This window comes from Cucumis sativus, chromosome 6, assembly GCF_000004075.3.
Source record: "Cucumis sativus cultivar 9930 chromosome 6, Cucumber_9930_V3, whole genome shotgun sequence".
In the NCBI taxonomy this organism is placed as follows: Eukaryota; Viridiplantae; Streptophyta; class Magnoliopsida; order Cucurbitales; family Cucurbitaceae; genus Cucumis; species Cucumis sativus.
The window spans coordinates 30,808,531-30,823,258 of NC_026660.2; the positions used below are offsets into that span (position 1 = coordinate 30,808,531).

At 34.1% G+C, this 14,728-nt stretch overlaps 2 protein-coding genes across 6 annotated transcripts; both read left to right on the forward strand.

Moving 5' to 3' along the window:
* Positions 1-2,135: 2,135 nt before the first annotated feature.
* On the forward strand, positions 2,136-6,030 carry LOC101205405 (thioredoxin O2, mitochondrial). The gene is made up of 6 exons (XM_004134489.3): positions 2,136-2,468; positions 3,128-3,193; positions 3,297-3,347; positions 3,510-3,589; positions 4,803-4,847; positions 5,649-6,030. Exons 1-6 carry the CDS (start codon positions 2,216-2,218, stop codon positions 5,748-5,750), a joined length of 597 nt encoding a protein of 198 aa, XP_004134537.1. The 5' UTR covers positions 2,136-2,215; the 3' UTR covers positions 5,751-6,030.
* Positions 6,031-6,820: 790 nt separating this feature from the next.
* Positions 6,821-14,728, forward strand: LOC101205162 (phenylalanine--tRNA ligase, chloroplastic/mitochondrial). Of its 5 annotated transcripts, none has more exons than XR_004217504.1 (12): positions 6,821-7,081; positions 7,843-8,033; positions 9,702-9,908; positions 9,999-10,116; positions 10,690-10,766; positions 11,184-11,363; positions 11,466-11,510; positions 11,683-11,787; positions 11,973-12,089; positions 12,178-12,262; positions 13,032-13,151; positions 14,375-14,728. XR_004217504.1 is itself a non-coding variant. In XM_011660040.2 (11 exons), the coding sequence occupies exons 1-10, from the start codon at positions 6,877-6,879 to the stop codon at positions 12,226-12,228; spliced, it is 1,296 nt and encodes a 431-aa protein (XP_011658342.1). In that variant the 5' UTR covers positions 6,821-6,876; the 3' UTR covers positions 12,229-12,262; positions 13,032-13,304. The 5 variants fall into 5 exon arrangements, 3 of the variants coding, with proteins under 3 accessions (XP_011658342.1, XP_011658343.1, XP_004134536.1); XR_004217505.1 differs by having other exon boundaries at positions 13,036-13,151; XM_011660040.2 differs by lacking the exon at positions 14,375-14,728 and having other exon boundaries at positions 13,032-13,304.

Below are 14,728 nucleotides of genomic sequence, written 5' to 3' on the forward strand. Positions count from 1 at the left end.
TGTCTCATTTATAAAACCATACATTCATTCATAGGTTTTGGCCATAAGGGCACTCAAGTGTTAGAAGGGATGAAGAGATAGACAAGTATAAGTTTGTCGATATCTCTACACGCGCTACTATCGGGCGGACGTGGTGAAAAGAGTAATATATATATATATATATATATACATGCTAAACTCTGTAGTACGTGTTTTGATCAGTATACGATTTAACTAAACATTTAATCATTTGACATATTGACTAGTACGTAACTTGATTAGGCGTGATACCAACACCTTACGTGAGATACGAGGTAAGAAAGCACATAGGCGATTTTATTAGGTGTGATATCAGTATGGCTTCCAAGATACAAGATAAGGAAGCAAGTGTTTTGTCTAGACGTGTTAAAACTTCTCAATACACCACTCCTTTTGGTCGAAGTAGAACAACAATGTGCAGAGTACACATATTTTTATCAACGTTTTTTGGGTATAAATTATATAGAATACACGCAATTTTCATTGGGCATGTGAGATGTGGAAATGTGGGTATAAATATGATATTGATTATTGTAGTGTTGTGAAAAATGGAAAATGGAGAGGTGACTGAAATTCCACTATGGATACAAACAAAAAGGAAAGAGATAATCAATGTCCACGAATATACATATATATATAAGAAGACGATGGTGAAATTGGTTCAAATAATAGAGGAATATACTTTTGATCACTCTTCCACCACCTGGATATTTTTAGTACGTGGAACCCATATTTTTACAATTATGTCCTCTACTTTTTTTAATTTAAAGTTGGATGGGGATATAAAGTCCACAACCCCCAATTAAAGTTTGACTGAGGCATTCATTTTCACACCCTCTACCCCCAAAATATAATTGATTCCATAACTACATCATTTTTATACTCCAAAATCTTTTAAAAAATTATCCGATATAAATAATTATTACGTTACAAAATTAAGAACAATAATAGCTTACATGGAATAAGAGAAGAGAGGTATGTTTCATTATTGTTTTATTTTTCCTTTTTTAAAAGTTAAGGCCATGCACAAACCTTTCTTTTTTCTTTTTCTTTTTGTTAAAAGCATGGGGAATTGATTTATATATTTGAAGATACTGATGATGAAGGAAAATTAAAAGAGGAAAAGAAGTTGCTCCAAGTGGATTGGCCAACGCCGGGACCAAAATACCACCTAATTTTTACGTGTAGAAGTGGGTATATATTTCATATTTTATAATAAAATTTGACAAATAACCATTTATTGCTCTAAAGTCAGAGGTCTAAATTTTTACACTCTCTATTTACGGCAATAAAAAAGAATATTATTGACAGAAGTGACAACCATGATGTGGTGGGTAATTAACTTAGTTGTTGCCCTTAATTCTTGGTTAAAAAAGAAAACGGCTGTGATCATATCCTTGCTTCTACTTTGTTCAAATCAGAAGTGTTTTTGGTACATAAAATTTAACATTATTTTATTTAAATATTTCTAACAAAAATCTATTTATTTAATTAACCAACTATTAATCCAAGAACTATAATTAAGCTAATTAACATAATTTTGATTAGAGGAGCCGGCCACCTACCCATTCACAAAGTCCGAAAAGGCAGTTAAAGCAGGTGATCTAAACCAACTTTTCTAAAACACACTATTATTTATAATCCTACATTATATTAGGAGATTGAGACTCTAATCACTATCCATAATAATTTTAAATTGTGTTATATATATACATACATTTATATGTTTATATGTATGTATAATATAGTAAACTGTAAAATTTATAAATTATCGTACATACAAAAAATCAAATATAATGATTTTTGTCTTTTTGGTGTTTTTTATGTAAAATATTTTTTTTTCTTCTAAATTTATATATTTACTTTTAGATTGTTTAATAACATAAATTTTTTATTTTAAAATAGAATTAAAGAAGTAACCCAACAAAATCGAGTTTTAGGCGGAGACTCACATCAGATGTGCAAAAAATCTAAGAAAGGTGCGAAGAAGTGTCAAAAGGGAACACCCATTGAAGTTTGCCTACAAACAGACTGGGCCTTATATTGGGCTAGCTTTGTGGACCAGAATTGGGCCCAGCAAGGCAGAGTTCCCTTTCAATTGTCATCATCGGGTTTTCTCCAATTCAGAAAACTTCACCGTTAAAGGGAAACACGAAAGAGGGAAAAGAGTGATCCTCAATTTTGGCGAACCGGCAGAATGGGAAAAAATTTAGTCCCTCACTGGCGTCTACTCCGTCGAGTTCTTGACGACAATCGACTCCGAGCTCCATTTTGTCGCAACTATTCTACCCTCCGTTGCTCTGGAACACTTCTTGGAAGCTCGTCGTCTTCGTTGTCTTCGTTCTCCAAGTTGCTCTTCACCTCCTCCGGTTCCTCCCTTTGTCACGCGCCGGACTTTCATTTCCCAAGTGTGCATTGCCATCACTGTCGATCTCTATGCTCAGCGTCAGGTTAGCATTTCTATTTGTTTTCTTCGGTACTCAACGTTCACTGCTCGATAAACGAACCAATTGACGTAGGTCTTTTATTTATTTGTTATTATTATTAAACCACCATAAATATTTCTTGTTCTCTGATATTTCCTGCGAATTGACTTGTTTCTGGTATGGATAAATTGCGATCTTAAAATTTTTCCTCAAATAAGTACCGAGAAACCGTTGTATTTATTCTTGCCATTTCGTTTCTAGCACAATTATTTAAAGTAGTTATCGTTAGGTTGGTTTCTTGATAATATGGGGTTCCAAGCCCATCATTAGAGCGTCAGTCTCTAGATGGTGCCAAGCCCAATAGCATGTTTGATAGTATGAGTTCCATCTCAAAAAAATTGGCAATGAGAGGAAGGAGTAGCCCATCCATATTATATGCTGTGAATCTCCTCCTTGTTTTTTAGAACGTGGACTCTTAACATCTCAAACATTGGTGTATGCTCTTTTCGTTTTTCATTCCTTTTGGAGGTTTTTGGGATTTGAATACTGCTATTCTTTACACTTCGGCTGAAATTAAGTGAGAAACGGTTCTTCTCTATCAGGCATTTGGTGTGGATAACATTACTTCTTTGTCAGTGACCTTATAACTTGCTATGAGTGATGATTTAGTAACGTGATTTCAGATCCTTCGAACATTATCTTGGTAAAGTCTGAAAATCTATTAAAGGAGTCACTAAGCAAAGCACGAGGTATACACCTTTAGCAATATCATTTTGGTCAATAAATTTCGTACTTTGCCTTTTTATGATGCTTAATACTGTCGGATTTTTTTCCTGGCCAAAAACATATCAGAGGAAGCTTTGCCGGCAATTTTCTACTTCACAGCTGCCTGGTGTGGCCCTTGTGAGTTCCAAACCAGTATTACGTACATTCAATTCAATTTGTTGTTTATTGTTATTATTTTTTTCTACACAAACATTTGAACTAAACTATAGTTTTCCTGGAGTTGTTTGATGCATTATAATTTGTATGAACTCTCAACCTGTTTTCTTTCTATATCTGCAGGCAGATTATTAGCTCCCGTGATCAAAGATTTGAGTAAGACCTATCCTGAGGTGACAACATATAAAATTGACATCGATCAGGTTGGTACTCAATGTTGATTGTTTCACTTTCTTGAGGCATTAAATCGACCAAAAGTACAGGGGTTGAAATCCCACCCCATCTTCGCATATTGTTGAATTTAAAAAGGGGGAAAGAAAGAAAAAGAATGAAAGAGAATAAAGGATCAGCATTCCTTAAATTAGGCAAAATTCTTTGGAATCATTACTCAAATGACTGTCAAGGTTTGACTGTCAATGTTGGATTTGTTTGTACTTTGTTACTGATAATATGATATATAATTAAATTTACCTTCACCAATTAGCTTAAGTTTTTGGGTTAATTGGTAATTTAAGATGATATCAAAGTGGTGGCTTTGGGAGGTTTTATGTTGGAGCTCCTACAATGTTATTTACTCCTCTATTAAAATTAATTTTTACTTGTTCAGCCTTTTTAAATATTTCAAGTCTACAAATGAGGGAGAGTGTTAGTGGTGTATAATTAAATTTAACTTCACTGTTGGCTTAAGCTTTTTAAGTTCCATAATCTTGTGGAATAAGGTTCAACTAATTGTTAACAGTGAGTGACGACTTTGAGAAAAGGGATTTGTAAGTTAGCAATAATGTATTTTGCACAAGGGGAAGTCTTTCTTTGGGCCCTATTACATGAGAACATCAAACAATTGTTCAAATTGAAGGGTCGGACTCCATTGTAAGTTTGTAACTGTATCTGCAAAGGGGCACATATGGAACAAAACAGTCAGGGTAATAGCACCTTCTGTATTGTGAACTTGAAAGGAGTTTGGTATTTTTGCAATGCCGGTTAAGTGAAGGATTAAAATATATAATCTTTGTAGATCAATGCATGTTGTGGTTCAGTGTGAACGGTTTTGTTAGAGAGTAAGAGGAGGTTTCTGAGGATTCATATTGGGTCTTTTAGTTAGAAAGGACATCGGTTTATTTCTAGCTTCTAGATGAAGTTCCTAATCAAAGGGTGTGAGCGTGTATGTATTTTTTTTAATAAATTATTATTATTATAAATAGAAAAGATGTATTTTAAAATTTGAAAGCATTCTCCCATTTTTGTCAATGCTAGAGAAGCCTATTTTAGAATACTTTATGCCTTGTAAAATATTGAATCTTTTGCGGACTTCATTTCCTGTGGTTATTGCTTTATGCTTTCACGCTTTACTGTACTGTCTTTATCATCTCTTGCACTATAAATGGGTCATATTGAATATTGGTATTCCTTTTACAGGAAGGCCTCGAAAGGACTTTGAACGACTTAAATATTACCTCTGTGGTAAGAGTCTCAACTCTTGTAATTTACTACAGCCTTGTTATTTGTTTTGTGAATAACTCAAGAGCTCAAGCATTTCTAATTTCGTGCCTAATTTCAACCAAGGTTTACTGATTGCATTCCACAATTTGATCTATCCGTTTACGTCTAATTTTGCTATATGATTTAATCTTGAGAGGACAAACCAATCAGATTATTTTTCTCAAGGTAATTAACTTTGTTTCTGCATTGCTTGCATTTGTCAGTTCTAACAGGTGGTAAGTGAGTACATATTTTCACTCCACTTAGAACTTTTAGATCACATTTATGACCGAGTTGAACAAGATCTATTCTATAGATTGTACAACTTATACTCGAGTTCTTAGAATTGTTGGATGACATTTTAGCTTTGCTTTGTTAGTTTTATCATTTATTATATACTTGGTTTCGTTCCACTTTGTTTAAGTGAAAATGAGAGGGGAGATCGGGGAAAAACCTTCAGTCACATTGGCCTTATTTGTTTGTCTTCGAAACTTACGAACAAACACTCTTATTTTCTTATACATTTCCCCATAGCAACATTTCATCAGCTCATGTGATTTTCCTTGACTATGATGAATATGAATAGTGAATGTGGAGTGTCCAGTAATTTTAATTTTAGGTTGTTTTAAAGCGCCTCTCATTATGAACGCAGTTTTATATTAAATCCAAAAAGGTTATCGTTCAATCGACCATAAAAACTTGTCAGAATTCATTTTGTTATATTTATTTGTGTAGTAGATCAATTTATATCTCATACGCATATTTTTTGTGTTTGGCAAACAGCCAACACTTCATTTCTTTCAGGATGGCAAAGAGGCTGGTAAAATTGTGGGTGCTGATGTCGCAGGCATTAAACATATGATGGAGAAGGTTTACAAAAAATGACTATTTTGCTTTATCCCATTACATAGCAGGTTGTTTACGACTTGATGACAAGTAGATTCTGAAATTCACTGTTGGTATTTAAATTTAACAGTGTTACGAAATTTGATAACCTTCATCATAATGTGATGACCGATAAAAAGTTGTAAACAAGTTGTTCTTTCGTGCGATGATGAGAATCCTTTTGCCGAAAATGTTTAACGAGAGAATTGATACAGAATTTTTGTGGAGTATGAAGATTTGCAATTTGATAGTTATTTAAGGCAAATTTGAGAGTTAGAGACACGGGTTTATACTCTTTTTTTGGAAGGAATTTTTTTTGTTAATTTTCATGAAATGTTACTAACCACTAGTAGTACTACGAAAAGAAAATTAAGCTAATACCATTCATTTCACTTGGCAAACGAAATTGAATACTTACGTTAGTTATTTTGGGTGGTTGGAGGCTTTGAGCATAGCTAAGTTGAAAATAAGACATATACCGTTAGAATTAACTAAACATACTTCATTTATTTGGTTGAATTACAAATTCTGAACTTTTAAATTTCTCTCATTGAATTAGTGTAGTGTAAGAATTCATACCATTAATGTCTTATTTTTGTGTTTAAAGGCCTATAGAATAAAAATAGAACATATACAGTTTATTTGACACAAATGAATAGATACATACCTTTATAAAGTTTGGACTTGTAAAAAATCGAAATTGAAAAATTTAATATTTTGTTACTGTTAAATACACATGTACGTCTATATTGTCTAATAAAAAGAATGTTATTTTTATTTGAATTTATTGAAAAGATAGTTGCAAAATCAATAACTAGATTCAAAATAATTAAGTATATAGCAACATTTTAAAAAATTTACAAATATAGCAAAATTTGTTTAATCCATATAAGTCTATTACCAATAGACCATGTTGCAAATGTTGGTCAATCAAAAGTTTATAACCTTTATAATTTTTAAAAAATGTTATTATATCCAAATTGGTGATTGGTGGTTTCAAAATCTGAAGTTATATTGGGCCTTGAAGGTGTTTTAAAATCTGGGCCTAGAAAGCCCAGGTTGGGTCGACGGCACCTGAAAAGCGATAAGATTACGTTAGAGCAGGACGAGAAGTAGACGGAACGACATGGCGTCGACTCTGTCACTTACTCAGGCTCTTCTCTTCACCACTGCTTCAAATCTTCTACGCAGAAACTGTCTTAGAACCTCTGTCCTCTATGCATCTTTCTCCTCCTCCTCAGCTATTTCCTCCGATAGCCTTCACCGGAAGAAATGGACGCAGCCTGTCTCTTCACTTCTTGAGCTCGGTGGAGTTGCAATTACGAAAGATGGTATACTTTTCTTTTCATTTCTATTTATCTTCTTTTTTTTCCTGATCGCTTCTGTATTCCGAGACATCAACTCTTTCCTAATTTGTGAGATTTTCTGGTTCAACCCCGGTGATTTCGTTGGTCTAACATTGGAACTTAGGAAATGGTAATGGGCTCTGTTGCTTGGTTTTGGGAGAATCGTTTCTGAAAAAAGATCCCTATATTTTTTTTATATTGTATCTATTTTCTAATTTAGAAAGCTGTTGGAAGAGTGAGTTTTTATCTTCTCGTCTGTATTCATTTTCTCTTTGATGCCAGCTTAAAAATACAGCATATAAAGACTAGTATATACACGGGAGAATCAAGTTAAAGAGCTGGGTACAACAGCTATGCTTATTTCCAATTTCTAAACGGGAAAGTAACTTTTAAGTTCAATTTCTAAACATCCCCAAAGTGTTTGGTTCTGCTGTTTTGAGTCATAATTAATCCTCTTCTTGGATTCCTGTTTATATTGCCGTTGAGGGGATATAAGACAACTTCTTCCAGAAATGTTTATGGGGTTGCTATCTGTAGCTTCATTTTCCCCCTGATTTCAAGTTTAATAATTATTCATTAAAGTTCATGATTCTCTTTTGTTTACTCGTCAAAACTATGTCTATGGATTTGATTTTCTTGGTGCTTGTTGATCTGTTCTGCTAATTAAGCATATTTTTATGAAATTTATACCGTCTGAAGTTAAATTTTAATGTGGATGAGTTACTAATATTATTGGAAGCTTGCAGATGTTGTGAGGGATGATCCTACGAACAATGTCCCAGATAATATTTTTTCAAAACTTGGTATGCAACTACATCGAAGAGATAACCATCCACTTGGCATTCTGAAGAATGAGATATACAACTATTTTGATACAAATTACTCAAATAAGTTCATTAAGTTTGATGACCTCAGTCCAATTGTTTCCGTGAAGGAGGTAAGCCCTTTAAACTCAACAATTAGAGGTTGAAAGCGCCTATTCAATGTTCATCTTTATCCCTGCGGAAAGTTTAGTTTCCAGAAATTGAGTAGTCCAGTAACTAATTCTCAGAAAAATGAGTTTTACACTTCTTTAGAACCTTTGCATGTGATGTACTACAATCTGATAGATATGTCAGACGGTGTTTTAAAAAGCCCTCCCAGATGACTTGCCTTGAAAATGCGCAGCTCACAAAATAAGGTGCACCTCAGGCATGCGCCGTTTGTGAAGCCCCAAGCCCCAAGGTTCAAAGCCCTGCTCCTTGAGGTTTTGTTATTCTTAAAAATATAGAAATAATTAGGGTTTACCCTTTTTATTAACTAAATAAAATCAAATTTACTAAACGGAAATGCAAAATTTATTGTGTTTAGAGGTCTATTTTTTCATATTTCTACCTCAACCATGTTTTCTTTTCTTTAATGGAGTACTTTTATATATATAGTGTGCCTCACAAAAAAAAAGCCGCACCTTTTTTATTTTTGCAACTTGCGCTTAATCCCTGAATACTGCACTTTAATGTGCCTTGAGCATTAAAAAACACTGATGTGAAGAATCTTTGATCTAGAAGGTTGCAAGTATTTCAACCTTTCTGCACAAATTGGACTAATGACAGAAAACAGCCTGCTTGATTTTGGCAAATTGTATTGCTTATGTTGTTCAGTATATCGTGCAACTAGACTTAGTTTGAAGATTTATCCATGCCCCAGAATTTTTGTCATGTTTTTCTTGTGGGTCACAACGGAAATCTGCTCCCATGCAGAATTGAATGCATGTGCTGGTTTTCATTTATTGGAATCTGAGAACTGCGAACTGCCATTGCAAGTAATTTCTGGCTTATTGGTGATGGAATTCTATAACCACCCTTCTTACACTTATAGAGTTGGTTTTCCTTAAAACAGTGATTTAATTTCAAAACTATTTGAAATCTAAGTTTCACATTCTTCTTTTACAACGCTGCTAGAATGCTGATAACGTTCCTACACCCTTTAACCCTTTGCATTCTTTAAGAGTTCCAGAAGAATCCGCATATCTGATTTTCTTTCTCTTTTTTTACACCTGTAGTTATGCAGTATGAAAGCATGTAGAACTTCCATTTAGGTGTTAAGTGCATCAACTATCATTTGTGGTTAAAACTTTTTCTTAATATATGGAATATAACAAATCATAGCTTTGGGACTTCGGCGAAAAGGACAAGTAAAAAACTCTTAGGGTTAAGAAGGTTACAGGTTCAAGTCTTGATTACTACTTATTTAGGATATTGGAAATATCCCTTGAATTTCTCGACTCGAAGTCTCAACATATCATCGAATCAGGTGGTAGTCTTATCATGTATCAGCTATAAATGTGCACTGCTTGTGTAACCACAACTTGTAAGCATGCCAACCAAAATAATCTGTTGGAGGCCAGCAGGAGATTTCAATATTCTCTCTGGATTAATTATATATTGAACATAATAATGAATATGAGTTTTCCAGAATGGTTAAGGAATGATAACTTAGTTGTCATCTTTCTTGGCAACTGGTCAGTTTTTTTTTCCTCCTTCATGCTTTTGTGTTTTTTATTTCTAATAATTATTGTCTTTAACATACTAATGCCTCTTGTCAAATCCTATTATTATGTCTGCAGAACTTTGATGATGTGTTAGTTCCAGAAGATCATGTAAGCCGCAGTTATAATGATACATATTACATTGACTCACAAACTGTTCTGAGATGTCATACAAGTGCACATCAAGCAGAGCTGTTGAGAAGAGGCTATACTCAGTTTCTTGTAACGGGAGATGTTTACCGTCGGGATTCCATTGATTCAACTCATTACCCTGTGTTTCATCAGGTAATCTAAATAATTGCAGTAATCAATTCACGTCTTTTGCTAAGTTTGCTGAAGTTTTCATTTAATGAGTTTTGTTGCCACTTCCCTCAGATGGAAGCTGTCCGTGTCTTTTCTCTCGATGATTTGGAGGTATCTGGTACAGATGGAACTTCTTATGCCGCTGATGACCTGAAGAAATGCTTGGAAGGTTTGGCAAGGCATTTGTTTGGTAAGTTTATATTCATTTAGGTATCCATGGTTATTCCCTTTCTGCCTTAGTTATATGTTGGGGATTCTATTGGAAATGCAAATGATTTTGGGCATACACGAAACAATAACACTTGCAGAATAAGTTGTTAATGATAAAAACTATAGTAGGAACAAACATATGAATTGGATAAGTATTAATGATTATTGTTTTGCATTTGATCATTAAGAAGGCTTTGGGGGCTCTGAGTTGAATTGTTGAGTTCAAAGCTGTTTAGATTGGGGAGTAATTAATATGTGGAGTTAAATGGTTTGTGTTTGAGGTGCAAAATTGTTTAACCTGAATTCTTAAGTCTATATCCTGATTTTTTTCTATAGTCATAAAAAATTTGATTTTAAAATTCCCACTCCTGACTTTTCATTCCAGGAACTTGATATGGGAATTAATATGAATGAAGCAAACTCAGATTGCTTTAATTTGCATTTTACATTTTCTTTTTTAATATTTGGGTTGAAGTTTGAAATATGCCCAAATTTAATTGAAGGTAAATGTTAGGTTCTATGCTATCATTAACTATTCTCCTAAATCTTTCAGGTGCTGTGGAAATGCGCTGGGTTGATGCATATTTCCCATTTACGGACCCATCATTCGAACTTGAGATTTTCTTTCAAGTATGTCAAATGATCATTTAGTCAATTTCCTCTTTGGAATTGCATAAATTGATTATGGTGCACTGAGTTGCCTCTTTTATAAAAGCCTTTCACTGTCACTAATATGCATTTAAGTTTATCTAATGCCAAATTCTGCACCATGTTATTTCTGGTTTAATATAAGAACCCTGCAACTTTGTAGCTTTCGAGAATGCGTTAGTAACGGTGTTAGGGAGGGGACGTAGATGATTTCTGTATGTGCGTTGAGATTGACCGCAGCCATTCCTTAGCTATTATTTCAACCCATGAATCCTATAAAAGAATGAATGGTTAATGTTCAAATTATGAGATTTCCTCAAATTATATTTGTTGCATTTGCTGTTGGTTCCTTCTTGAATGAAATTTATCGTTTGTTTTCTTTCTTTTGAATTTATGCAGGAGAAATGGCTGGAAGTATTGGGATGTGGGGTGATGGAGCAAAAAATATTGAAAAAATGCGGCAAAGAGAATCATGTTTCATGGGCTTTTGGTCTCGGTTTGGAAAGACTAGCCATGGTTCTTTTTGGTATACCCGATGTCCGATTATTTTGGTCAGCTGATGAGCGATTTACCTCACAGGTATCTAATTGCTAAACTGTACTCATCCATTTTCCACTATTTCTCTTTGGCCCATTCTCAAAAATGAATTACCCAATATCACGATGGGCATTTTCTTTGCAGTTCTCAAAGGGCAAGCTAGGTGTTAAATTTAAACCATTTTCTAAGGTACTATTACCAAACATTTTAGGCATCAAGGGAGAGCAATATTTGATTTCCTGCAAGGGCAATTTTTTATTCTATTTCTTTTAGTGACATCTAACTGGTTTCAGTATGAATTCTCTAACAAATTATATACTCTAATTTATTTTAAAAGCTTTAGCAATTGTATATGCTGCAGTTTCCACCTTGCTACAAGGATATTAGTTTTTGGATCAATGAATCTTTCACCGAGAATAATCTGTGTGAAGTTGTGAGAGGAATTGCCGGGGACCTTGTTGAAGAGGTATGCTATTAAATGTTTTCATAAAGTGTTCTTTAAATAATTTAGTGAAGCAAATGCTTAAGTTAGGGGCACAAGAGATTTTGCTTTTAAGGTACATTCTTAAGATAATCTGGTCTGTTCAGTTATTTGACAGTTGCCCCTCGTTTGGTAAAATAATTTCGTTCCTTACAAATGGATGCTGACAGGTGCAACTGATAGACAGTTTTACCAATGAGAAGAAAGGGACGACGAGTCACTGTTATAGGATTGCTTACCGATCTATGGAACGGTCACTCACAGATGAAGAAATCAATGATTTGCAGGTATTGATCAACTTTAAGTTGTATATTAATTTGTTTTAAACAATAAGTTCGGATACAGGCTTCATATATTTTATGGTTGCAATTGCAGACGAACGTGAGAGAGCAGGTTCAGAGCAAGTTGAATGTTGTCTTGAGATAAACATCGAAAATGCAACAATTTCAGTCGATGCCATGTAATGTTTATTTACTCTTTACCTGCTCTATGAATTGAAATTTTTCTCTGAACATTATTTAAATTATATCTCCAATTTTTTTTCTACTGGGTGATAGGAAGTCTAGAGTATATAATCCAGTTAAAACTATGAAATAATCATCAAGAATTCAAGTGGAGATGTGCTGCAAGTTAATTTTTAAATGTACACAATGAGTTTTTTTCCTTACATATCATGTTTTACTATGCCTTAGCTAATTTTCATACCTGTCGAACTTAAACTATCAAGAAACCCCATTTACCATTAGGCCTTTATTGCCTAGATTAAAAAGGGAGACTTTATTTGGCCTGTAATGTGACAAAAGAATAAGATTTAGACCTTCTTCTGTGCTTCGAAGTAAGTTATGCGTTTTGTTAGGAGGTGGGGCTGGATAGCCATTATTAATCAGAATTCAGAAGTCATTGTATCTAACTGAACAAAATAGGGCAAATAGCAAATGTATCCTATATTTATAATCTAGACAGGGCTCTTTTTGAGAAAGTGTTTCAGTTTTACTTTGTATTTAGCTGTTGTCGAATTTCATTTGCTTTGATTAGCTCGTTGTTTTTATGCTTGAGATTGTTTTAGGTTGTCATCATTTTATGTTGCCTGGATATACCTTTTATTTCAGTTTCTGTTATTTTCCCTTAATCCTATTTTCTCTTGGTATAATATTCTTGTACTTTGAGCATTAGTCTATTTTATTATTGTTATTAACAAAGAGGTTCATTTCCATTATAAAAAAATCTAGACAGGAATACAGTTCTCCTATTGATGTTTGTTTCGTGGAACCAAGAAATCAGAAGCACATTTGACGTTTGGTATCTTTCTTTTATTTGGGAATTGGAAACGGCCTCAATTGGCATCCTTTGTAAGTCGCAGTAGAGAATTTTTTTTTATATCTGAATAAATAGAAGCTAAGGGAAGGTACTCTTCCTGATGGTTGAGCCAGTTTTTATATTTCTATTCAACTAATGAATCCCGAGGGTAAAATCAACCTACCTAGAAATTAATTTCCTATGAATTTCTTCGGCACCAAAATGTTATCCAAATGTTATAGAGTCAAACAGATTGTTCCATGAGATTAGTCGAGGTGCATGAAAGCTGGCCTGAACACTTACGAATATAAAAAAAATCATATTACAACAAGATATAAGATATAAGATAGCCAAACTTGAACTAGAGCAGGATATTTTCTGATCAAAATGATGGTATAATGATACACATAAAGTCAACTCAGAGAAATAAAAGAAACTTTTAACAAAACATCATGTAATCCAACTTGAACTAGAGCAGGATAATCTACCCACCAAAATGATTTTATTATGATAAACATATTACAACACCCCGTCCAACTAGTAAATGTGACGAAAACCTCTTATTATACAAAATTCCCAATCCCAGACCTACATATAAATCAACCGGTACATTCTTGAAATGATAAAAAAACTAAAGTCAGAGCCAATTAAGAAGGGTTAGTATTTAGGTATGAGCATAGCTTAGCCATACAGTCTCTCCAAAGGTATGGTTGAGATATGGGATTTGGCAGCTCTATTTTTATCCCTTAATTTTTTTTTCTTATATCTATTCTGAACACATGCCTCCGTTATTTTAGGTGTTTGGATGTTTGGAGTAGGGACTGGAATAGTGATGAGTGAGGACAAAGAAGTTATAAAATTTAGTGAACTGTGAACTTTGCAGGCAATATTGTAAGGAAATGATAATACGTAAAATTGATGTTTTTTAGTAATGAAATCTACTAACCCTGTGTCAAGCAAGGAGGAGTTTGCAACACTGCAACCCTCCCCTTGAACCAAACACACCCTTAAAGACTGTTTAGTGGAGAGGCGGGCATGGGTTTACATGAGATTAGATTTACAGATGTGCACTGGATGGGACGGGGTGGGAGTTGGGGACCCTATTTTTGGTCCCCACAAGTTTCTCCCTTGGGGAACAAGGTAGGGATTCCTCGCGGGGAAAGTTTCTCCATCTTTGTTTTTTTGACTGTTTTTTTATTTAATTTCAATTAAATATATAAACAATTTTTTTATTAATATTTCAACCCTCTATTAATTTTTATTTATCACTTCATAGCAACATTTCCACGCCAGAATACATGGAGTAACAAATAACTTAATTGAAGATCAAATGCACAAAATAGTTAATTCATAGTCCAAGTTTGGGCCAGAATACATGGAGTAAAGAATTGGGTGGTGAGATGTGACGAGACGAGGCAGAGAGGAGAGATGGGTCTGCGGCTGTGGTAGGATAGTTTTTTTTCTCTCTTTTATATGTATTGCAAATTTAGTTTACACTTGCAGGCGGAGTGGGGAGGGGACTATAGATTTGTAAATGGGAAGAAAGGAATTACACTCTCCCATTGGGGATTTCCGGCTCTGTTGCGTTGGACGCATCCAACAGGTTAAATGGACTCATCTAATTAGATTT